This window comes from Phocoena sinus, chromosome 1, assembly GCF_008692025.1.
Source record: "Phocoena sinus isolate mPhoSin1 chromosome 1, mPhoSin1.pri, whole genome shotgun sequence".
Classification (NCBI taxonomy): Eukaryota; Metazoa; Chordata; class Mammalia; order Artiodactyla; family Phocoenidae; genus Phocoena; species Phocoena sinus.
Genome location: NC_045763.1, coordinates 18,326,361 through 18,349,980, shown reverse-complemented (window position 1 = coordinate 18,349,980; position 23,620 = coordinate 18,326,361). Strand labels below are relative to the sequence as shown.

At 52.8% G+C, this 23,620-nt stretch overlaps 2 protein-coding genes and 1 long non-coding RNA gene across 5 annotated transcripts in view; 2 read left to right on the top strand and 1 right to left on the bottom strand.

Moving 5' to 3' along the window:
• ASAP3 (ArfGAP with SH3 domain, ankyrin repeat and PH domain 3) overlaps nucleotides 1–16,770 on the top strand; it is a 46,724-nt gene extending 29,954 nt beyond the window's left edge. Inside the window, exons 6-25 of one of the 3 annotated variants that reach the window (XM_032622341.1) lie at nucleotides 5,279–5,390; nucleotides 5,624–5,709; nucleotides 6,157–6,232; nucleotides 6,417–6,503; nucleotides 6,681–6,790; nucleotides 7,675–7,744; nucleotides 8,052–8,139; nucleotides 9,465–9,513; nucleotides 9,627–9,817; nucleotides 9,896–10,029; nucleotides 10,319–10,413; nucleotides 10,597–10,774; nucleotides 11,712–11,797; nucleotides 11,957–12,072; nucleotides 12,668–12,735; nucleotides 12,830–12,937; nucleotides 13,089–13,284; nucleotides 14,148–14,373; nucleotides 14,947–15,037; nucleotides 15,975–16,770. In XM_032622341.1, coding sequence (XP_032478232.1) covers nucleotides 5,279–5,390; nucleotides 5,624–5,709; nucleotides 6,157–6,232; nucleotides 6,417–6,503; nucleotides 6,681–6,790; nucleotides 7,675–7,744; nucleotides 8,052–8,139; nucleotides 9,465–9,513; nucleotides 9,627–9,817; nucleotides 9,896–10,029; nucleotides 10,319–10,413; nucleotides 10,597–10,774; nucleotides 11,712–11,797; nucleotides 11,957–12,072; nucleotides 12,668–12,735; nucleotides 12,830–12,937; nucleotides 13,089–13,284; nucleotides 14,148–14,373; nucleotides 14,947–15,037; nucleotides 15,975–16,049 — 2,242 coding nt within the window. In that variant the 3' untranslated portion in view covers nucleotides 16,050–16,770. Of the gene's footprint in view, nucleotides 1–5,278; nucleotides 5,391–5,623; nucleotides 5,710–6,156; nucleotides 6,233–6,416; nucleotides 6,504–6,680; nucleotides 6,791–7,674; nucleotides 7,745–8,051; nucleotides 8,140–9,464; nucleotides 9,514–9,626; nucleotides 9,818–9,895; nucleotides 10,030–10,318; nucleotides 10,414–10,596; nucleotides 10,775–11,711; nucleotides 11,798–11,956; nucleotides 12,073–12,667; nucleotides 12,736–12,829; nucleotides 12,938–13,085; nucleotides 13,285–14,147; nucleotides 14,374–14,946; nucleotides 15,038–15,974 lie in introns of all 3 variants that reach the window. The other 2 variants (XM_032622337.1, XM_032622348.1) reach the window with 2 other exon arrangements.
• Nucleotides 16,771–19,318: 2,548 nt separating this feature from the next.
• Nucleotides 19,319–21,640, bottom strand: LOC116748882. The gene is made up of 3 exons (XR_004348420.1): nucleotides 21,602–21,640; nucleotides 19,815–20,096; nucleotides 19,319–19,565 (listed from the first exon to the last, which is right to left on the bottom strand). It is a non-coding gene; the product is annotated as an uncharacterized LOC116748882 (long non-coding RNA).
• The window catches only part of TCEA3 (transcription elongation factor A3), a 36,234-nt gene continuing 33,075 nt past the window's right edge, over nucleotides 20,462–23,620 (top strand). The window contains exon 1 of the mRNA XM_032622408.1: nucleotides 20,462–20,814. Within this exon, the coding sequence (XP_032478299.1) occupies nucleotides 20,746–20,814 (69 nt within the window). The 5' untranslated portion in view covers nucleotides 20,462–20,745. The remainder of the gene's footprint in view (nucleotides 20,815–23,620) is intronic.

The following is a 23,620-nucleotide window of genomic DNA, read 5'->3' as shown; positions in this document are numbered from 1 at the left end:
CTGGCGGTCCAGTGGTTAGGACTCGGTGCTTTCCCTGCCGGGGCCCAGGTTCAATCCCCGATCGGAGAACTAAGATCCCACAAGTGGCCTGTTGAGGCCGGGGGTTGGGAGGGGGAAGCGGGGGGAGGGGAAACTACCAAAAACCAGGAAGAAGATCCTTCATTTCCAAGCCTAAAGTATTAACATCTTTCTAGTCATTTTTCTATATATAAAGAAATGTTTTTACAAAACCGAGATCATAATAATCATACTGGGGGTTTTTTGCTTAAAAATACATTGTGACCATCTTTCTACATCATTACATATTTTTATACAACGTCACTTAAACGGGTGCGCTGTGTGTCAACGTATGCATAATCCACAATGTATTTAATCTGCCCCTGTTGTTGGGGAAGCATCCTTGGAACTAAATCGTTGCTCCCACCCATAATTATTGCTGTAAAATCCTTCCAAGAAGTAGATCCTGGAGCTTTATTGTTCCTCAAGCTCCCAGCACCATGGGGAACTCCCTGAGTCTGAAGGAGGCCGAAACTCCTCCCCACCAACGAGGATCTCCATCTACACTCCCGCTGTGGGTGTAGATCTTGTGGTGAAGGGTGTGGGAGCTGTGATGAGCGTGGCCATCTGTTCTCATCAGAGGCCTAGGGAGGGGTGTGGACAGGCAGGCAGGTGATCTTTCTCTTTATGATTTGATGTGTGATCACATGGTCTTCATCTTCCTGAGTGACCTTGACTAAGCCCTTAGCCTTTTAGCCTTTCAGGGCATCATCTACTAAATAGAAAGAATAAGCCCTACCTTGCTGACCTTCCCCAAGTAGCTCTGCTTTTACCAGATTGATATATTGATCTTGCCTGTAAGGTTTCGTTTAAAGAAAAGACTGTGTGTAATAATGGGGAAAGGGGCTTGTCTGAGGTTACGCAGTGAGTGATCGATAGGACCTGGGCTAGAACCCAGGACTTCTGAGTCTGGCCTTCTTCTTCCAGTGGTCTCCTGGCTCCTGCTTCTATAACATAGATCGAGCTACATGTCCTGGCACAGGTGTCTGTGTACATTCGTTTTATGAGGGCTCCAGGTATAGCTAGATATTAGCGAGCCATGCGTTGCTGTGTAATTCCAAACTCATTCTTAACCAAACCAGTCTGGGCAGCAACTGCAAGGGCCCAGGGGCCCTGATAGTATCTGTTGAATTCTCACCGGGATTCATATAGGGGGTCTCCCTCTCCACCTGGGGCTGCTAAGGAAGGCATCCCAGGCCCTGTGCAGGGGACACAGTTATCTAGGCTGTTCCATTTTCAGGGCTGTTTCCTCACCTGAAAAATGGGGCCAACGATACCTTGCAGGGTTGATGTGGAGATGAAATAAGTGCAGTGCATATAAGCACCTGGCACTGCAGTTCAACATGTACTTATTGGCCATCTTTCTGAGCCAGAACTGGGGCCAGAATAACACAGCAAGGGGTTCAGAGGCAAAAGCCCAGACCTCTGCTCCTAGCATTTCCCCGACCAGCCTGGGATCTTGGGCAATTACCTCCCTTCTCTGGATCTCAGCTTCATCTTTTGGAAAATAGTCCCTGACCGTGATCTATCAGAAAAGACACTGTGACTGTCACCAGCTGGGGGAACCAGGCAGGGAAGGAGGGATGGAACAAATCTGAGCCACAGTGTTTGTTACCACTGCTGTCCCTGAGGCTCTAGCATCAGGCTGACTTGGGTTCAGATCCTCTAGTACTTAGCAGCTGTGTGCCTTGGACAAGTGACTTATCTGTAAAATGGAGTAATGATTCCTGCGTCATGAGATCATTGCTTTAGTGTGTGAAGGGCCTAGCAGAGCACTCAGCACAAAATTAGCACTTAAAAATAATTATTAATAATAGCAGCTAATACTTATACTTACTTAAGAGCTTCCTTTGTGCCAACTGCTGTGATAAGCTCTTTACGTCTGTCATCAGTTATTCATCTTGGAAGGGAAAGGTGCTATTATCCCCAATTTATAAGTAAGTCGTGAGGGAAAAAATATCACCACAATCCCTGCCTTAGTGGATCCCACTGGTTTGTAAGCAAGAAGGGAGGTGGGTCCCAAAATAATGAAAATAGAAAGTGACAGTGCTATGATGAAGGCATCAGCACAGAGGTGGCAGAACAGGCAGGCAGTTTTGGGGTGGAGGGAAGGGTGGTTGGAAAAGGCATCACAGGAGAGGTGGTTCAAGGTGTCAGGTTGGCAGATGCATGATTCGTTTTGATTCTTTTCCTCTCCCGTCTCCCTCCCCCCTTACCTCCTCACTCCACTGGTACCTGTTCCTCATTCCCTGAACAGTGTTAGGCTGTGGCTGTGGTCCCCTCCTCCAGTTATCCCTATCTTCTTAGTAACTAGCCTTTCAGCACTTTTCATTCCTGCTGCAACTCCATTCAAAGAAAATAAAAATATTCCTAACATTTGAAATGTTTATGAAACATCGGTCATACTTTGAGGACAGGGAGGGAATGGGATTTGCCATTTTCTGTGTGGGGTTGTGTGCGGTGGAATGAAAGCACTCCCAGCTGTTAGTCTGAGGTGTATCAGGTCATTTCGTAGGGAAATCTTTGTAAATTACCATAGCTGAGGCTGAGGGACAGAGCTATGGTAATTCACAAGGCCATGTATCATACTTCACAGCTTATCTTCATCCTGAGCTAAGTAGCTTCTGTCCTTTAACCTCCACTAGACCTTGCATTAAAAAATGTTAAATAAATAAATAGGAAGTATGCTACACTAAAAAAATTATCTAGGGAATTCCCTGACGGTGCAGTGGTTAGGACTCAGCGCTTTCACTGCTGGGGGCCAGGTTCAATCCCTGGTCGGGGAACTAAGATCCCACAAGCCACATGGAGCAGCCATAGATAGATAGATAAATAAATAAAAATAAATGATCTAAGGGAATCATCAAGTTACATCAGTATCACTAGCACCATCATAACCCTGTCATTTATTGAGGGCTCACCGTACACCAGGGACTGCACTAAGTGTTTCCAGCGCACTAAATCATCTGAGAACTAGGCAGTATTAGCCTCGTATTTGAAATGGGGAAACTGAAGCCCAGAAAGATTTATAAGATTAAGTAAGTGAGGGAGCTGCCATTCAAATCCAGAATCCACATTTCTAGCCACTGTACTATACTGCGGCTTCCTTTTTGTCCATATACTCTGGAGCAGACTTCTTTCCATGCCAGTATATATAGATTTCCCCCATCCTTTTTAACAGCTGCATAGTATTCCTATATGTGCACATAGCATCATTTATTTAACTACTTCCTGTTGATAAATATTTAGCTTATTTTTTCATTTCTCCCCATTTATTTACTTATTGGGGGGGTGCATGCCATGCATCATGCGGGATCTTAGTTCCCCCACCAGGGATCGAACCCATGCCCCCTGCAGTGGAAGCGCAGAGTCTGTTAAATCTGGAGCACCAGGGAAGTCCCTCTCACTTTTTGCAGATATGGTAACAATGTAGATGGGAGCTGCCCTTGCCCTCTCCCAGCTGCTCTGCCCCCTCAGTCTCCCCCTAGGTCTCCTTAGCAAGCTGCCAGGCTTATTGTTGCTCAGGCCTGGCCACCACTCCTCTCTCTGCTGCTCATCTTCAGATCCCAAAAAAGCATCTGCCCTGACCCCCAGGCCCGTTCACAGGGTCAGTCCTCACCTAACTCCACGCCCCTGCCACAGATTCCCTCTTGAGGTATCACAAAGCTTTAGGGAAAACCTAAAGGAAAACCTAAACCATTAAAAACAAACAAAACCACACACACACACACACACACATACACAAACCCCGCAGAACTCTGCTCTAGAGCAGTGGTTTTCACCCGGGGTGATTTTGCACCCCCAGGAGACATTTGTGGTTGTCACAACAGGGCAGATGCTACTGGCATCTAGTGGGCAGAGGCCAGGGATGCTGCTAAACATCTTACAATGCATAGGAGGACCCCCCACAGCAAAGAATTATCTAGTCAAAATGTCTTTAGTTCCAAGGTTGAGAAACTGCCCTCTGGGTCTCAGGGACAGATTCTGCAAATAAACACCATTCCAGAGGTCTGACGTCAGTAAGGTCTAGAACTTTAGAACCAGAAGGGGCCTGAGAACTCAGTCTGGGTCATTGCTTCCTCAGTTTACAGATGGGAAAACTGAAGCTTAAAGGGGCCTATAATATTATACTGTAGTGTCTTCTGTCTGCTAAGTCTTTTGCATACTTTATCTCATCTGGGTACAGATAGAGGTCCCCATTTTCCAGATGAGGAGACTGGGGCTTGGAGAGGGGAAGTAATGCAGATGTAAGGTTATCCCACGTCTCTTTTCTTTGTTCAGGGCTGGCACCCACTGGGAGCAAAACTATACACAAGCTGTCTCCTTTACACGGGATTCACAGTCTCATGCGTCCAGCCCCAGATTTGGAAATACTCTCCTGGCTGGAAGTGGGTGGTCTGATGGGTGTGGGATTTCCAGGAAACCATTTATACACAGTTCCACCCATCCACAAACAGGAGAAACCACCAACTCTGAGATCCTTAGGGGAGAAAGCCCAGGTTACTCTTAGCTACAGGATGGGAAGCGCTTTCCGTCTTCACCTACAAAGAAAAGAATCAAGGTTTTTTAAGCTTTAAATGGGAAGCTCCATGGCTCAGAAGAATGAAGGCACCTTGTGGTCTTTTAACCCACATGGTCCTAAATCCCTTCCAGAAAAATCAGAACTGGTTACCCCCGATCCCATCTGGCCCTATCTGAGCCCATCCCCTCCCTGCCTAGAAACCATCAACTCCTTCCCATTGCTCTTGGGATAAAGACCAAGAACGTCAACACGGTCTGACTCAGGCCCTGCGTGGTCTGGCCTCTCTTTACCTCACGTGGAACCACCTCCCTCTCTGTCTCCGCTATGAGCCCTGATCTCTCCTGCCTCTGGGCTGTCCCGTGGTCTGATCCTCCCACCCAGCCCTAGCTTCCTCTGACTTCAGATCCCAGCTCCAGCATCACTTCCTGAGTAGCTGGATGAGGTCGGATCCCCCATTTTACTCTCCCATTGCTCTCTTCAAGGCTGTGATTTGATTCACGGGGCTGACTCCCCCCCTCACCAGCCTGTACATTCCCTGAATCCACACTGTTGACCGTTGTACCCCAGCCCCACCACACAGCTGCACAGAGGAGGGTCCCCTCACTCTCGTGTGCCCGTACAGACAGGAGCATGTAGGGATGGTGGGCCATGCGAAGGGATAGTGAGAGTTGTTCAGGCCTCTCTTTCCTGGGGGCCTAGGGCCAGGCTGGAGAAGGAGAGGGACCGGGCCAGGGTGACAGGAGGGAGTGCCGGGGAGGTGGTGCAGGACACCCAGAGAGAGCGACGCGTCTTCCAGCTGCACATGTGTGAGGTAAGGGGTGCCCCAGGCCGAGGGAGGGGTGGGATGTGTCTTCCTGTCTGTATCCCTGAACGTCCCCGGGGTCCCAGTCACAGTCTCAGCCCAGGTCCTTGCCAGATGGCCCTTGAGGGGTCACCAAGGTCCAGTCATGGCCAAAAGGATTAGCCTGGGATGGGGACGGCAGCCCCTTGTGCCCAGGATTCAGCTTTGCTCACATCACACACCTTTCCCTGCCCTCTCCCCAGTATCTGCTGAAAGCCGGGGAGAGCCAGATGAAGCAAGGTCCTGATTTCCTGCAGAGCCTCATCAAGTTCTTCCACGCCCAGCACAAGTAGGTTTCTCCCCGTGTGCCACCCCCATCCCCACGGTCGCTTGCCCCTTGACCCTTCAGGCAACCGAGAACAAGGCCATCCCCAGGCTCTGGCAGACCCTTGAGGCTTCCGTGTGTGTCTGTACCTCATTCGTAATGCTTTTTACGGCTGCTCTTTATTGAATGCTCACCACGTATCAAGCACTACGTACCCTACACACACCCCTGTGAGCAGCTACTGCTAGTATCCCCATTTTATAGATGAGAAATTTTAGGCTCAGATTTACTAAGGTCACACAGCTAGGAAGTGGGATCTGGACCCAGACACTCTGACTCCGGGGTGCCTGCTCGTGGCCGTCACACTATATTGCCCCCAGATGCCCTGTGATCTCTAGAGCACCTTCTCCCACACTTCCCCTCTCATTTTCATCTCTCTCTCTGGTCCCTTGTTTGGCCTCACACCCTTAGCTTTTTCCAAGATGGCTGGAAGGCTGCTCAGAGCCTGTCCCCCTTCATTGAGAAGCTGGCAGCCTCAGTACACGCAGTAAGTTGGGCCTCACCCTTGAGCTTGTGGTCAAGTCCCCTGTCCTTCCGGGAGAATCTGTGGCTGTGGAATTGCTGGCTTCTGTCCAGAGAGCAAGGCGGCTACTGCCCTGCTGCTCTGGGTCTGGGCTCTGTACCTGGCACATCTGCTGGCTGATGATGGGGTCCTGCCCTTTGTCCCATAGCTGCATCAAGCCCAGGAGGAGGAGCTACAGAAGCTGACCCAGCTCCGGGACTCCCTCCGAGGGACGCTGCAGCTTGAGAGCAGAGAAGTCAGCCCCTGAATCATACCCAACCAAGTGCCCACTCCCAAGGCCCACCCTGGAGGGAGGGAGAGAAGGAAGACCCCATAGCGTCCCCTTGAGAAGTCTCCCTGAGTGAGACCCCTGCAGATTGGGGCTCTTCCCACCCACATGCCCTGAGGTCTCCTTTGCATGTCCGAGGAACAGGAGACTCTGAGCCGGAAGAACTCAGGAGGTGGCTACAGCATCCACCAGCACCAAGGCAACAAGCAGTTTGGGACAGAGAAGGTGGGCTTTCTGTACAAGAAAAGTGATGGGTAAGTGACTCAGAGAGCTCAAGTAACTTGCCCAAAGCCACCCAGCTAGTAAATGATAGGGTTGGGTGAGCTGCCTGAAGGGACTGTTCCTATCATCTGTGTAGACCCTGAGGGTTCCGGGACCCTCCACTCTGGCAGTGCAAAATCATCAGAATCCTGGGCTCGTGAATTTCTGCTAAAGTTGGTGGTTGTTCTTAACGTAAAGAAGAAGAGCAGCAGCGAACAATTTCTGAGCACTTATTATGCACTAGACAGTCTCCATGGCCTCACCCGTAATCTCTATAATATATTGACTGCCTGGAAATGAAACTGTTGACTGTGCCCTGCTCCCTGGTGTAAAAAAAAATCAGTCTGTGAAATGCAAAGGGCTTTATGGGAATCCGTTAATTTTTTTTACTTACTAATCGGTTTTTATCAGAGAAGAATACCTTTGTTAAACCGATTAATATTTACCTCTTACAGGAAAAGTGCCAAGTAGCTTTGATCATGGATTTGCTAATTTTATTTTTGAGGGCTCGATATTTATCTTGCTTTGTCTTTAACCATAATTCATCTGTTGTGGTCAAGAACCTGTTCCTCCTCTCAGACTAGGAGGTCCCTAAGGTTGGGAACTGTCTCGTCCATCAGACTGGAAGGTCTCAGAGGGCCAAGGTCACATGCCCCTTTAGAATAAAGATTCCTAGAGAGTGGGGCTGTCTGACTGGGAGCTTCCTAATGGCAGGGCTGTGTCCCCTCCAGCAGAAGGGAGCCCAGGGAGTGAGGGGCATAGGGGTCACGGGACAGAAGAGGTGAAGAAGTGAGTCCTGGTCCAGGACTCTGTTCACTGATACGGGGGAATTAGGTGTGAGCCTTGATGACTATCTTTCTATCCCTCTGGGCCCTAGAATTCGAAGAGTCTGGCAGAAAAGGAAGTGTGGGGTCAAGTATGGCTGCCTGACCATCTCGCACAGCACGGTGAGGCCTGGGGGGCTGGTGGGTCTCAGGACATGATAGGTCCTCTCCTCCTGGTGTTCAGAGCAGACAGATGTCAAACCCTCCCTCTAAGACTGGCTGCAAACCTGGATCCAGGGAACTGGAGACTCCCTGTGGGAGGGAGGAAGGGATCCAAAGCCTCACACTCCACATCCTTGAGGTGCTAGGAGAGGGGAGACATACACTGGAACACGATTATTATGCCCATTTAACAGATTGGGAAACAAGCCTAAGAGTTTGGGAGGCCCAGAGGGTAACATGTACATCCTCCATCCCCAACTTCGCACAGATAAACCGGCCACCAGTGAAGCTGACCTTGCTGACGTGCCAAGTGAGGCCAAACCCCGAGGAGAAAAAGTGCTTTGACCTGGTGACCCGTGAGTAGTCCCTGCCCCCTACCCAGCAACTGCCCAGGGCTTCTCTGAGAGACCTGTCAGCTCCTGGGAGGCTCCAATTAGGGGCCTGTGTACAATTCCACATGTGTTTATAAAATAGTTGCTATGGCAGGCATAAGACTCCTTAAGCTCTGGACACTTTTCAGAGGCTTCACCCCATGTCACATTAAACATTAAAATGCACCCACACCCCACATTAAATATGATTATTTCTGTAAAGCATATTTAAATGGATTTGGGTAATTTGGCTTTCAAAATTATTACTTTAAAATGTTCAGTTTTCATCTTTTGGGGTCTTGGTGACAGGCTTTTCATGAGCGCCAGCGCAGGCTGAGAAGGACCTAGATCTGGTCTTCAGGGAGCTCTGTCTGGCAGGGTTGTGAGGTGGGGACCTGGAACTGCAAGGTGATGGGGAATGTCCAGAAGAGAAGTGCAGATATAGCACCATCAGAGATTAGAGTGAGCGGGGAATTCCCTGTCAGGTCCAGTGTTTAGGACTCAGCGCTCTCACTGCCGAGGGCCTGGGTTCAATCCCTGGTCAGGGAACTAAGATCCCGCAAGCCATGCGGCGTGGCCATAAATAAATAAATAAATAAAATTTAAAAGATATATTAGAGTGAGGGAAGGCCTGCCCTGCTGTGAGGAATCAGGAAAGCCTTCTCGGAGTTTAGCCTTGAAGGACACAGAACATAGAGTCTGGGGGAGGATGTTTCAGGAGATGAAAGGCATGGAACCAGGAGAGTGGGTCCTCCAGTTTAGACAGGGTGCAGGGTTCCCATAGCAGTAGTGGGAGATGAAGCCTGGGACCGCCTCTTAAAGGTTTGGACCTTATTTCCTGGCAGGAGGGAGCCATGGGAGGCCTTGGAGCAGGGAAGTGGCGTGATTTGAGTGGAACCTTTGGCCCAGCAATCTGGCAGCTGGTGCGGGCTGGGGGACGAGGTGGAGAGGTGGGGAGCAGGAAGACCCGAAGGGAGGCTGTGGGGCTGGGAGGGGAGGGGGCCGTAGGTTCAGAGGCTCCTTTTCCCCGTGAGCTGAGGGGGGCCCTGTGCCCTGGGAAACCTCGCCTGACCCTGGAAGCTGGGCTTCACACAGAGGGCCTTCTTGGGGTCCTACTCTGGAGGTTTCTTCTGAGAAACTGCCCCCTCTGCTGGCCACTGTCATTACCCGCCCACTGTAGCTTAGCAGAGCCTGGCTCCAAGGAACAAAACCTCCGTCTGGAGCCGGCGGTGGGGGTGAGGGCTTCCCAGGCCCAGGGCAGCAAGGACAGCAGGATTTCTGTGAGCCAGACAACGCCCCTCTCCCCACAGACAACAGGACATACCACTTCCAGGCGGAGGACGAACATGAGTGTGAGGCGTGAGTGTCCCCCACGGCTAGCCTGGGGGTGGGGGCAGGGGAGCAGCCTCCGGCCCGATACAGGACCGCACCACCGCGGGCGTCATGCCCACGCCACGCCGCACTCTCCGCAGGTGGGTGTCAGTGCTGCAGAACAGCAAGGACGAAGCCTTGAGTAGTGCCTTTCTGGGGGAGCCCAGCGGCGGCCCGGGGCCCTGGGGGGGCGCCGGGCTGGACGGGGAGCCCCAGGACCTCACCAAGCTGCTCATCGCCGAGGTCAAGAGCAGGCCCGGGAATGGCCAGTGCTGCGACTGCGGGGCTGCAGGTGGGGCCGGACGAGGAGGGAGGTAGAAACGGAGGGGCGGGGCCCGCGTCTCCAGGCACGAGCTGCGCTACTTTGCAGACCCCACTTGGCTCAGCACCAACCTGGGCGTGCTCACCTGCATCCAGTGCTCCGGCGTCCACCGCGAGCTGGGCGTGCGCTTCTCACGCATGCAGTCCCTCACCTTGGACCTGCTGGGCCCCTCCGAGCTGTTGGTGAGGGCGGGTCGGGGCCGGAGGGCGATCAGGGGCGTGGTCTGATGAGGGGGCGGGGCTTGGGCCCGAAGGACTCAGCTGGAGCCTATGGGGTCGGGTGGGGCGGGGCCAAGGTGAGGCAGGGCCAAGTTGCGGCAGGACCCAGACGAGCCAAAAAGAGGATGGGCGGGGCGGAGCCGAGCCTGGACCAGGAGGGAGGCTGAGGGGCGGGACCTCTGGAAGCTCAATCCTCCAGGGGGCGCTGTCCTAACCACCGCGTCTTACCCCCACTACTTTCCCGCGAACCCAGCTGGCCTTGAACATCGGAAACACTCGCTTCAATGAGGTCATGGAGGCCCAGCTGCCCTCGCACGGCGGCCCTAAACCCTCAACTGAGAGTGACATGTAAGGCGATTCTCAGCTGGGGGCAGATTCTGGCCGGGGGATTCTGCTTTCCCGGCTCCCAGGGAGAAGTCTGGGGAGAGGGGAGCCTCGGATCTGGAAGAGTCCAGGACATGTGGGGTGGTTTCAAGGGTCAGCTGAGTAGAAACGGGCCTTGCTCTGACATCCCGCGGTTATTTTTGACAGGAGCACCCGCCGGGACTATATCGTGGCCAAGTATGTGGAACACAGGTTTGCCCGGCGGTCCACCCCCGAGCCTCAGAGACTCTGGACGGCCATTTGCAACCGGGACCTCCTGTCAGTACTGGAGGCCTTCGCTAATGGGCAGGACTTTGGACAGCCACTGCCGGGGCCTGAGGGGCAGGTGAGAACCCTCTCCAAGGGCCACTTATAACCCAGCCACACTTAGCACGCCCCAGTCCTCCTCCAGGGCTGGCTGTTACTCCCCCCTGCCCCACCTCTGACGTCTGCTCAAACCCCACCCATCAGAGGGGTAAATGGGAGAGAGCACAACTTAAGTCAGGCAGTCCCGAGCCAAAATCCTGGCTCTGTCTTTTCCTAGCTGTGTGATCCTGAGCAGTTTACTGAACTCTGAGTCTCATTTTCTCATCTGTAAAACGGGTTAATGATAGCACCCATGGGGTTGAAGTGAGAATTAAGTCCCGTATGAAAGGGCCTGGTGCATAATATATGTGCGATAAACGTTAGAATCTTTTTTTCCCTTGTATAGCCTTAGAAATGGGGAGGGGTGGGTCAGGTCAGAGCAAGGAAGGCTATTGCACTGGTGATTCTAGTAACAAACATCACGTGAGCCAAGGGGGAAAGGATATCAGAGACATTTGAAGGAATAAATTGACACTGATTGGACATCAAAAATTGGATGCCATGTCTTTGAGCTGTCTGCCTGATATCTCGTGGGCTATCCAGTGGGCAGGGTGGGTGTAGCACTTAGACGGGGTAAGAATTTGGAGCAGCCTACACGTGAGTGTTAACTGAAAGCTTGAGGTTATTCGACGTCTCTGGGGGCAGTGAGAGAGGAGCAGAGAGAAGAGTCCAAGGCCAAGAACAAAGTTTGGGAAACACCTTCTACTGGGGAGGAGGAGGTAGAACCACTGAAGGAAGCAGTGAAGGAATGGCCTTTCATCCTCCTCCCAAACATGAGGTTTCCGCATTCAGTTTCCTCTCTCAGGGGTTCTGGCAGCTTCATATCTGGAGGTGTCAGGGGGCAGCAAGAGTTTAAGAGGGTAATATTGGGGGGCAGGTGAACTGGGGTAAACTCAGAGGTGTGGACATGTATTCAGGCACCTGGAGAGCTCGCCCTGCACTTGGCTGTCAGAGTCACCAACCAGGCCTCCCTGCCCCTGGTGGATTTCATCATCCAAAACGGGTGAGAACCTCCCTGCCCACCTCCTCATGCTCCCCTTGCCTTCCTCTTCTCCCCCTCTCCTCCCTCCTTTCCTCTCTCTCTTTTCCCCCTGACTTTGACCCCTTCACCTGTCTGTTCCCTTCCTTCCTCCCTGACCCATCCCCCCACACCCCGCCACAGTGGTCACCTGGATGCCAAGGCTGCTGACGGGAACAGTGCCCTGCACTGCGCTGCTCTCTACAACCAACCCGACTGCCTCAAGCTGCTGCTGAAAGGGAGAGCCTCACTTGGCACAGGTGGGGCTCCGACAACTCCTCCATCAGACTCCCATTCCTGACTACCCCTCCTGGGGGACTTCCTGCACTGGTAACAAGCATGGACTTTGCACACAGACTTGGGTTCTAATCCTGGCTTGCTTCTGACCACCTTTGTGACTTTGGGGTTTGTCCATTCATCTCTCGAACCTAAGCTTCTTCATCTGTAAAATGGGAATAATACCACTGACCTAGCAGACCTGCTGAAAGGATAAAATAAAACAACGTTTCTTAAAGTACCTAGACAAATAAACATTAACTGAATCTGAATAATAGTGCTTGTAATCCTATGATTTACTGTTTAATGTGTACCTGGTAATGTGCCAAGTGCTCTATGTATATTAACTCATTTAATCCTCATAACAACCTCGTCAGTAGTTCCAAGTATCGTACTCATTTTATAGATGAGAAAATTAAGGCCCAGAGAGGTTAAGTCACTTGTCCAAAGTCACACAGCCAGGAAGTAGCAGAGCCAGGATTCAAACCCAGACGATCTTGATCCCAAAGGCTCATCCTAACCTCTAAGTTATAATGCCTCTTTGACCCTGACCACGACCCCTGACTTTATCCCTCACAGTGAACGAGGCAGGAGAGACAGCTCTGGACATAGCCAGGAAGAAGCAGCACAAAGAGTGTGAGGAGCTGGTGAGGTCTAGGGAAGGAGAGGGAGCCCCTGACCCTTTCTGTCTCTCTGCTGAGCCCCTGACCTTCTGAACTGCCAAGGCTTTGTTTTTGGCAGCTGGAGCAGGCCCATGCCGGGACCCTCACCTTCCCCCTGCACCTGGACTACCCCTGGGGGATCTCCACAGAGCCTGGCTCTGACAGTGAGGAGGATGAGGAAGAGAAGGTGCGTCCCAGCCCTCGCCTCTCAGGCCTCCAGACAGCCGAAGGGAAGACCTGATGGTCTTCCAGGTCCACATGGGACCTGATGTGGGGAGGGGCGGGGCTGAGCTGGAGGAACCAAGGGCATCCTCCCTCCCACACTTCTGCCCCAGCAGCGCTGCCCGCTGAAGCCCCCAGCCCAGGTCCGCTGGGCCAGTGGGAGGCTGGACATCAGCAACAAGACCTACGAGACCATCGCCAGCCTGGGACCAGCTGCCCCTAAGATCCAGAGTGAGGATTGCCCCCCACCTTTGCCGGTCAAAAACCCTTCTCGGACCATGGCCCAAGGGCGTGCGGGACATGCCAGTGGAGGTATGGTTGGCTGCCCAGAAAAATGCTCTCATGCCATTCGTTGAGGGCCTGCTATGTGCTGGAGCACTGAGCTCAGAGTGCTGTGTTAGTCCATACTGTCCTCACTGTCACCCGTCAGGTAGGGGTTATCATCTCCCCCTCACAGGTAAAGGAAGAGAGATATTAAGTAACATGTCCAAGATCCCATAGCTAAGTCCCTGATGTGGGCTTCCAACCCAGGTCCGTCTTGTTCCAAATTCCTCAATGCTTCACTGAAATAAAAAGAGAGAGAAGCATTTTGTAAGCGTGCACTGTCTTGAGTCCCTTGGGGGCTACTGAGGCACAGTCTAGTGGGAGAGATAAAAACTGGAATGTAATTCATTATAATATAAGGCACAGTGCGATATAGAAGATAAATTCCCAAAGGACAGAAGCAAGTTTTGTTGACTACTATTTCTCCAGCACCTAGCACAGTGCTTGGCTGTTGTCAAGAACTATTTGTTGAATGAATGAACAGGCTTGTTCTGGGAACTCGGGAGAGGGAGGGAGAGTCTCCTGCTGGGATTGGTAGGGGGGTTAGGAAGGCTTCCTGGTGGAGGCAGCATCAGAGCTGAGCCTGAGGGACAAGCAGGAGAGTCCAGATTGAGGAGAGGGTGGGAGCAGAAGTGAACAGTGCTAGTCAGTGTGGCCCTGGCCATCAGGAATGAACATGATGAACCATGAGACTGAAGCATGATGGTGAAGAGTTGAAGGAGAGTGCTGGACAGGTAGATGAGAGCTGGGGAATTGGGAGAAAACCATGATAGATCCCAGAGGCCAAAAGCTGCTTTGAAGTTGAGCACAGAGTAAGTGATAAAGACAGGCTTTATCACTTCTGATTTCAGATCGTTCCGAAGTTCCAAGCCTGAGCTCGGAGTCTGCTGGGGTCCCTGAGAACCTGAGCAGTCCAGCCTCCTCCTCCTGCAGTCTCACAAGCCCCGTGGAACCTGGGGGTCCCAACCAAACCCTACCCAGCTCTGAAGAGGGCCTCTGGGAGCCCCCGGGCCCCTCCCGACCCAGCCTGACATCTGGAACCACCCCTTCAGAGATGTATCCCCCTGTTAGGTTCAGGTTGGTGAAAGCCCACCTGTGCAGTCTCAGCAAGTCTCCTGACCTCTCTGAGCATCCATTTACTTCGCCACCTCTAAACGGTGCCTGCCTGTAGCCTGGGATACCTTCCAGCGCTGAGGCCCATGAACAATGCAGAAATGCTAGACCATAAGTGGAAGGTGATTGGACCCCTTCCCCATTCACACACCTGCTCCTGCCTCTGGCCTGGAGAGCTGGGGAGGAGTCTGGGGCTCAGGCTGCTGAAGCTGGAAGAGCGAAGGCCTAGTGCCAACTGTGGCTTGTTCTAGAGGTTCACAGTGGGGTTTTCACTCTGTCCCCACCTCCAGCCCAGGATCCAGTCCTCTCTTCCTTGCAAACCCTTTCAGTTTGGAGTTTGGGGAATAGATGTGAAATTTTCAGTGTGGAGGTCAGTTCTGGGCCTCTGGGGCCTGTGATGCACCCAGCCTGGGGGCCTCGTGGACTCTCTACCCACCCAGTCCAAGCCCCCAGCCTTGCTCTATTCCTGAACCCTTCCCCCTACTCTAAGGGGCTCTCTGGGTGCAGGGGTCACCTTGGCCTTTCCCTGTCTTCCAGCTCTGAGAGCACTCGCTCCTATCGGCGGGGGGGCCGGAGCCTGGAGGACTGTCCTTCAGCCCGGCAGCCTCTACCCAGAAGGAACATGCCGGTAAGACTCCGGGACTGTGGTTTGAAGGGCGGTGAAAGGGTACGTGGGAGGCGGAGCTGGTCAAGAATAAGTGTATTAGGGTGGCAGACCTCTGTCCAGGACTGGGGGCAGCCATCATTTGCCCAGTCCCTGTCCTGTTGCTCCTCCCTCCCCAGTCCAGGATGGGTGCAGCTGGGGAGAGCCCAGGCCTTGAGAGGTGGCAGAGGTGACAAGGCCCAAGCTCTGACTGTTCCCCAAAGGAGGGTGAGCAAAGCTGTGTCAGCCAGGCTGGTCGCTCAGAGAAGGAAGCACTCCCTGCAGACGAGGAAGGGTTAGGGTGGCCGTGTACCAGCCATTGGTTTGCACAGCTCTCCTCTTATACAGGAGTCTCCTGGAATCCACTGAAACTTCCAGGCATAGAGGGATGTGACAGGGACAAGGCAAGAGCTGTCATCCTTAATCCAGCTTCTCCCTGCTGAATCACAGTCTCGCACAATCATACATATTTAGATGAGGAGCCTGGGAGTGGGCATAGGACAGAGGCAGTTGTGCCGAGAAGGAAGCCATCTCAGTTCCTGGTTCCCCTGGGGATTTGTCAGGGTTGGCCTTGGTTGTCTGTGTTGAGAGAGTAGGGGATGGAAGGAGCTGGGTCTCTCTAGGGAATCATCCTCAGTCTGTCAGCGTCAGGTACCAGACACAAATGTGTGTCTACAACCAGGTGTCCATCACCCAGCATTTAGTTGATGCCTGTTGTTGAGACGTGTGTGATAATAAGAGCCTGGGCTTTGAAGCGTGGAGGTCTTGGAAAAGTGGCTTCACTTCTTCAAGCTTCAGCTTCATCTGTAAAATAGGGATAATTTCATGTTCCTACAATAGGACCTTTTGAAACTGAGTGAGATAAACAGCTGGTATATAACAGGTGCTTAAGAAATGTCAATTTTCATCCTTCTCTTCCCAGGTCGGCTTCACTGAAGGAGACGATTCAAGGACTGGGGTTCTCCCAGCAAGTTCTGTGCAGCTTTTGCAAGACTAGCTCCTTACTAGCCCTTGCACGCCTGAACCACCCCCATGCTGGATGCCAGCATTCAGAGCTAGGACTTGAGCCCACAAGACTGGGGAGCTGAGGTGTTTATGCCCTGGGGTCTTGCTGTCTCTGTCCCTTGTGCCTCTGTGGCTGGCCTTCCTCCCTGACATGGGCCCACGCCCCTGCCAAGGACACTGGGCCCCTCCATGTTAGGGCTGATGGCAGTTTGTCTCCATCTCATACCTGCCAGGGACCAGGGAGCCCTATGGCTGGACCCAAGTGCTCCTGACCCAGCTCCAACTGCAGAACCTCCAGTCCCTCATCAGACCAGGACTGTGTTTCTTCCATCAGTCTGGGGGGCTCTAACCTGCCTTCATTATTCTGCAGGCCAGGGATTCTGCCAGACTAGGGACTGTCTTCTCAGCCATTCACTAGCCTAGTATTCTTTGACTGAGTTCTGGCTCTGTCCATTCCTGTGCTAGGCACTGCAGATGTCACAGGAATAAGACAAAGGTCCTAAAGATGTGGTCCCTTTCTGGGCAGCCGGTCCCACGAATTAGGCTTGGAAATGGACAGGGCTAGATTCCAGAGGATGGTCCTGGGCCTAGGGGCAGACTGACAATCAGCTGGCTTACACCTGAATAGCACTGCAGTTGTCTACAGCCTGTATCCATTCTGGTTTCTTAGTGCCCATGCTGTACTGGCTGTTAAATAAATATTCTGAATATCACTCCTTTTGAGGGACAGCACAGCCTTGCCAGGGACCTCTGTTATAATAGATTCCCAGCCAGGAAGTAGAGGAGGGTTCACCCCCATTTGCTTACTCTCCTTGATTTAGCAAGAATGAAAGGAATAGTCTGGAATGATTACCCTCACTTCTCTCCTCTTTCTGTCAGTCAACTCAGGAATCTTCCAGTCTCGGGGCAGGAAAGGGCCAAGAAAGGAGAAAGGAGAGTGATAGAAATGGAGGGTGGAGACTTAAAGGTTCTACTTCCCAGCGCCAGAAATTCCACCGTCGCTTTCAGGTCCATATTGGAAAACAGATACACCTAAGCCACCATCAGTCTCTAACAGGTCAGCTTTATAGGCCCTGGGCGCTGGGCCCTGGCAGGGATGGACCAGGACAAACAGGGGAGGCCAGAGGATGCCAATGGCCAATGCAGCAGCCTGGTCCGGGAGGCTGCGCTGTTTACCCTGGAGACCTGACAGGTCTGTGATCCCACAGGAGCGAGGTTGTCTTCAGAGCCCCCAGTGTCTTGTTATTTCACTCATCTCTAATAAAAGATTTTTCAGAGTAAATTTCAGTGGTTTCATTTATGTTCTCTGAAGAGCCGTCGGGAAGGGGAGGGATTCTTAGGGCTTGGAATTCTTTCTCTAGACCTGCTAAGAGGGACAGCCTGGTGTACAGCAGTGGTTTGCAACCAGGGGTGATTTTCCCCCAGGGGACATATGACAAGGAAGACACATTTTTTATTGTTCCCAACTGGAGGGTGCTGCTAGCATCTAGTGGCTAGAGTTCAGGGATGCTGCTAAACATTCTTCAATACACAGGCCAGCCCCTGCGCACAAGGAATTATCCAGTCCAAAATGGTAATAGTGCCGAGGTTGAGAAACCCTGGTGTGAGGAAAGAGCACTGGACTAGGAGTCTGGAGACCTGCAGTTTAACTCTGCCACAGTCCCTGCTTATTTGTGAGGTGATCCCAGGAAACACAATGGGTAGTAGGGATGTGGAAAAAAAAGGAATGTGCCATCAAGTTATCCCATCAGGAGTGAAGAAACTGGTGTATTTACTACCAACTCTGGTCTCTCGCTGGTTCAAGGGTCCTTTCTGGGGGTGTCAATTCCTAATTCTCTACTTCCAGGCTGCCCTGAAGCCCTCAGTCAGAGAGATGCAGGAAGCTGTCAGAGGTGTGTCCAGGAATTGCCTGCTGGTGACCTCCAAGGTGGATGGGTAGGCAGAGGGGATGTAGAGGGTACTGACGTGTCTGATACGGTTGAGCAGGGCAATCCTGGGCCTCACTGGGCCTCAGTCTTCCAATCTGTACAAAGAAAGGGTTGGACTTGATGTTTTCTTAGGGTCCTTCAAGCCCTGAAGTCGGCTTCTTTTGATGTCACTCAACTCACAGTGGGAGCTGGGTGGAAGTTTGAGGAAACTCAAATCTGCTTTTTCTAAAAGGCAATCCTAAGTAATTGCAGACAGCTGTCTCTTCAACCCAGAGGGGCTTGCTTGGGGGCTGGCCAAGAAGTTTTAGTCTAACCTCCTAAAAGCGGCCTACAGTGCTTTTCATGGTCAGGCCCCACCCACCTCTGACTCTCTGCCCCTCCCCTCCGAACACCCCTCTCATCGCTGTGCTGTTGCCACACTAGTTTTTCCTTCAACCCCCGACACGTGAAGCACCCTCCCTTCCCCAAGTTTGCACATTCGGAACTCCAGGAGGACTGATTTGTACCTCTCAGGATGCTCAGGGCTAAAGGTTCTGGCACCTAGTAGGTGCTCAATAAATATATGTATAAATGTTTCTTCTTCTCTTACTTTAGCACTCTCCTCCTCCTCCCCCCAACTCCCACTCAGCACTTCACCCAAAGTTTAAACTTCATTTCTTCAGAGAACATGACACCCCAAATGGTGCAAGTCCCCTCAGATGTCTGCAAGTTATCCTCTACTTCTTCCTGAGCCTCACCCCAGTTGTGATAACACAGAATTGATGGTGTACGTATTTGTTTAAGGTTTTTCTTACCCATAGACTGAGTCTCAAGCTTGCTGGGACTGGGTCTGTCTTATTCATTGCTTGGACATTCAATACGTATCTGTTGAATGAATGAGAAACCCACCCCTTCCTACCTTGGTCCCAGCACAGTTAGAAGATTTAACCAAAATTTTAGAAATGGAGACCTGATTGAAAAACAAGGTGCTTATTTGGGGTTTGCTAGCACTGCACTCCTGGAGACACAGATTCAAGAAGCACTTCAGGGCCTCCCTGGTGGTGCAGAGGTTAAGAATCTGCGCTCCGCAACAGGAGAAGCCACCGCAAGGAAGAGTAGCCTCCGCGTGCCGGGTCTAGAGAAAGCCCTCCCGCAGCAACAAAGACCCAAGGGGGCCAAAAATAAATAAATTAAAAAAATAACTAAATATATATATATATGTATATATAAAGAAGCTCTTCAATTGTGTTCTCCAGGACTACAAAATGGGGAGGCTTATAAAGACAGAAACCGCAAGGTTACAGTTAGTTACAGGAGTTGTTTGTCGAGAATTACAATTGGAGCTGGCCAGAAGTAAAGGTGCTTATTTAATAAGGATTGGTTGGGGTCCGAAATAGTTGCATAATTACAACGGGAGACCTTGAGACCATAAGGTTTGCAGCTGGCAAGTGTTGTTCTGAGTACTCTGGTGATGTCCATGGATCTGGTACAGCTCAAAGAAAGTTCAGGCTTTCAGTGATGCGGAGATGTGTCTGAAACCAGATCCTCAACTGCTACCGGACTCCATTTTTTTTTTTTAATCGGACTCCATTTTTGTATGCCTGAATTGTGATCACTCTGTGTTAATTTCAATTTGTCATCAGAAGACAGGTGAGTCCACCCTGTGATGCAGGATGAGGTTCTCTAAGTTTCTCTCAGGAAAGTCTGGAGATTTCACTGAACACTCCAAGCCACGACTTCCCATCCCCACACACTGCGGACCAGTTTTCATGCCTCCCTTCCAGGCCCATAAGCACCCACACACACACTCCACACACACACACAGTTCATTTTCTATCAATTAAACTCACGTTTAGGAAGGGATCTGGGTCTGCTGGGGACACTTGGAAGGTCCTTCCACAGGAACACAGATGTGTGCACAGCTGTGGAGGCATGATTCTGTTTCCTCCCTTCCAGATCCAATCCCACTGGGGAGGCAGTGTCCTGACCCCGACTAAATAAGGGGCACATGCACCTGGACACGGATTTCTCAAAGTTTGGTGCGCTTAAGAACTTCCCAAGCCCTCACTACTGCAAGTGTAGTCCGTGGGACCAGCAGCACTCGGAGAGCTTGTTAGAAATGCAAAACCTCACTGTAAAAAACAAAACTGAGGGCAACAGTGGGCCTGGATACACGCGTGTGCACGAATAGTGAGCACAGGGTAGGACACAATTGGATTTAATGAGCATGCAAAATAATGTGATTCAAGCATACCAAACTGCCTGCACTCGGGCATAGGCATGAACTAGGTCGGCCGGCTTTGAGCTGCAACGGTGCAGAGACACGGGAGCCCAGAACTATTCTGGAAGCTCCCGGGGCACCCTCGGGTGCGCTCCTCGCCGCAACAGCCTCTTGTGGCCAGGGACGACGGCCTCCCCATTCGCCAGAGAGCCCTCCTTCCCAAATCTCCCTTCAGCTCCCGGCGCCCCAGGACCGGCCCGAGGTGGAGGGCCCGCTCTCGCAGCCTCGTCCCTCTCTCGGGTAGCCCGACTGGCGGGCGCGGGCAATCTTTGCCCCGGCGAGTCCTTGAAGTCTATATTTAGTGCACGCCACCCCTCCCCCACTGCCGGGAGGCAGGCGGCCGAGGGGGTGTGGGGGGAGAGCCCCGCCCCCGCCGGGCGTGTGTGTCGGGTGCGTCTGGGGCCCGCGCGGCTTGCGCGCCCTCAGCCTTTGCGCCTCCTGCACCCGAAACCCGGCTGCCGCCCCTGCGCCCCTCGTCCCGCCGCGCGTCGCGGGCCAACATGGGCCAGGAAGAGGAGCTGCTGAGGATCGCCAAGAAGCTGGAGAAGATGGTGGCCAGGAAGAACACGGTGAGGCTGCAGAGTTCGGGCAACAGCCCCAGCCCCCGGGAGGCGCGGCGCGTGCGAGCCCGGGAGTCCCGGGGGCCCGTGCTGGCTGGACGCCCGGGAGGCGCGTGCGGGACTCGGGGACCGGAGGGAGGCACGGCCGGGGCAGGGCTCAGCGCCCCTTGGGGACTGCTGGCACTTCGGGGTGGGCGTGTGCATGGCCCGGGGCTCCGGGGTGGACCGTGCCGGCCCCAAAGACTGGGCTTGTGCACGTACGCCTGGACCTGAAGGGTTGGGGCCCCTGGGTAGCTTGTGCAGGGCCCGGGAAAGAGAGTGAAGAGACCGGCAGCTGGAAAAGGACTTTCGAAGCCCCGGGACTCGGCGTGTGCAAAGCCCAGGGAGCGGCGGTGACTGCGGGACGGGGGAGCCGGAGACTGGGGAAAACAAAATCCTGGGTGACCCGAGAAGGGGCAAAGAAACTTGAACTGATGAGGGGTGCTGAGCCGCGTCTACGCCGCACCCCGGGAGTGGATCTGGCGGAGAAAAGCGAAGGGCCTCGGATCCCGGAACCCCACAGCTTGAGGCTCCAGGAGCTGCTCTGTTTGCAACTCTCCCTTTCCTTGGCCGAGGGTTGGGGCCCAGGCGGGCGGGGGCCGAACAGGTGTCGGGCAGCCGCTGCGCCCATGGGGCCCGCGGGGCGGGGGAAGGGGGACCGGCTGCAGGCCTGGGCTGCGGGGCGGAGGAGGCCGGGGGTTGGGGGGGGGGAGAGAGGGGCCCGGAGGTTGCGGGGAATCAGAGATGGAGGCCTTACCTGCGGATCCCTGAGCGCTCAGTGCCAGGAGCCCTCAGCGCCGGCCGACTTGAAGTTAATGTTTGATCCTCCCTGCGATCTTTGCCTCAAGTTGGCTGCCGCCCTGTTGCCTAGACAAGCAAACTTGGCCTTGGGACGGAGAGGGCTGGAGCTCACCAGGAGAGGGAAGAGAGAGGAGGGTAGGCCAGCAGGCAGGTCCCTCACTTTGCCCTGTCCCAGAGCCCTCCTCCTCCCACCATCTGTAGGCATATGCTGGAGCAGGACCTGCGTTTCCAGCACATTCTGTAATCCTAGGAGCTTGAGAGAGGGATGGACCCTAAGGGTGGTTTTAGAGCAGGGAAGAGGGAGAGGTCACTGGATCCATGGAGTGTCAGGGAGCTCTCCAGTAGACATGAGCAGTAATGAGTTGGTGTCCATATGAAGACCAGAGCCTCAGTTTCTTCATCTGTAAGAAGATGAGATTACCTACCTCCTGGGAAGGAATGTCACTGGATTTTTGTCTCTGCTGGTGGTGGTGAGGGTGGAAGAGATGTCAAACCCTTAGGAAGACCTGGACTGGTGCTTGGGAAGGCTTCGAGAGTGACTCCTCCAGAGGAAACAGAGGAAACACACAAACACACAAACCTGTTTCCTCCAGAGGAAACACACAAACCTGCAGAGTGTTGGGAGCCCCCATTCCAGGATGCTCCAAAGTCAGTGAAACTGAGCCTCAAGTCATCAGGCTCAACTGGGGGCGGCAGAGCCCAACCCGGGGCTCCTGAACCAAATTCCAACTCAAGTAGATGGGTTATCCCAGCCCTGCCCCTTGCTGACCCCAGGTTTGGGCCAGGAGATTCTGGACCTCTGCGTGAGGGGTGTGGGGGCAGCTTAGGAGACCTGAGAAAGGCAGCTTGGCTGAGGAGGAAGGGACCTGCCCTGGCCTCCCCTCACTCCTTTTATGGACCTAGACCCACCACTCTACTTTCCCTCTCTGGCCTCGATTTCCTCTTCTGTGAAATGGGAAGAGGAAATGGTGTCCCTTGGCGAGGACTCCTGTGGAAGTACCCAGAGCTTTCTCCAGGAAAGATGCAAGTCTGGCCTCAGGGTCCCTGTAGCACAGAGCCAGTCTGCAGCCACGTCTGCGCGTGGGTTCTTGGCAGCATCTGGGTGGGCACAGAGCTCTGGGCATGTGACCTAGAAAGGTGGGGCCTGCTCTGGGAGCGAAAGTGGGCCCGCCCAGTGGTGGTTAGGGAGAGGAGGACACACTTCCTGTAATAAGACGGATCTTCCACGTTGCAGCTCAGGCCCGGGGTTTACTGCCAATTACTGAAGTCCCAGCAACTTAGAGCTTTTGTCAGATGCTGGGAGCGCGCAGCAACTGTAACAGCTTCAGACTTACAGCCAAACATCCTCATGATCACACACAACAAACGTAACTACATACATGCAGCCACACACAATATATGAACATATATCACACATAACTACATAAAAGACGTGGTTACTGACCCTGGCATGACTGACACACTGACCATTATATTTGCAGAAGGATACACAAAAACAACTACACACATGCCTACACGTGCGCATGCACACAATAAGCTGCACCCCGACATGCAAACTTAGCAGACAGCCACACTTACGTGTTCAGACATGTTATGACACGGCCATCATCCCTCAAAGACAAACACGTTATGCTTCGAGCAGCGTACACACAGCAGCTCCCCACCTGGACCAGAGATACTGCTGGCTGAACATCCCATTCGCGCATGCAGAGAGACACAGCTGGCAACATTTGCACGAGGCTTTGTGAGTCCAGCTACAACCCAGGCTCACGGCTGTTCTCCAACATGACCCAGTTATACAGTGTGATATGCAGAGGCACACGCCCAGTGGTGAGCTGGAACTGGCTTAACACTGTTGAACTTTCAGGAATTTTGCAAGCCAGTTGTTAAATACAGCCATTATTTTTAACATTAAATTATACGTTTACAATTAAATAAATTATATTAAAAACAAAGGTCATAGGGCTTCCCTGGT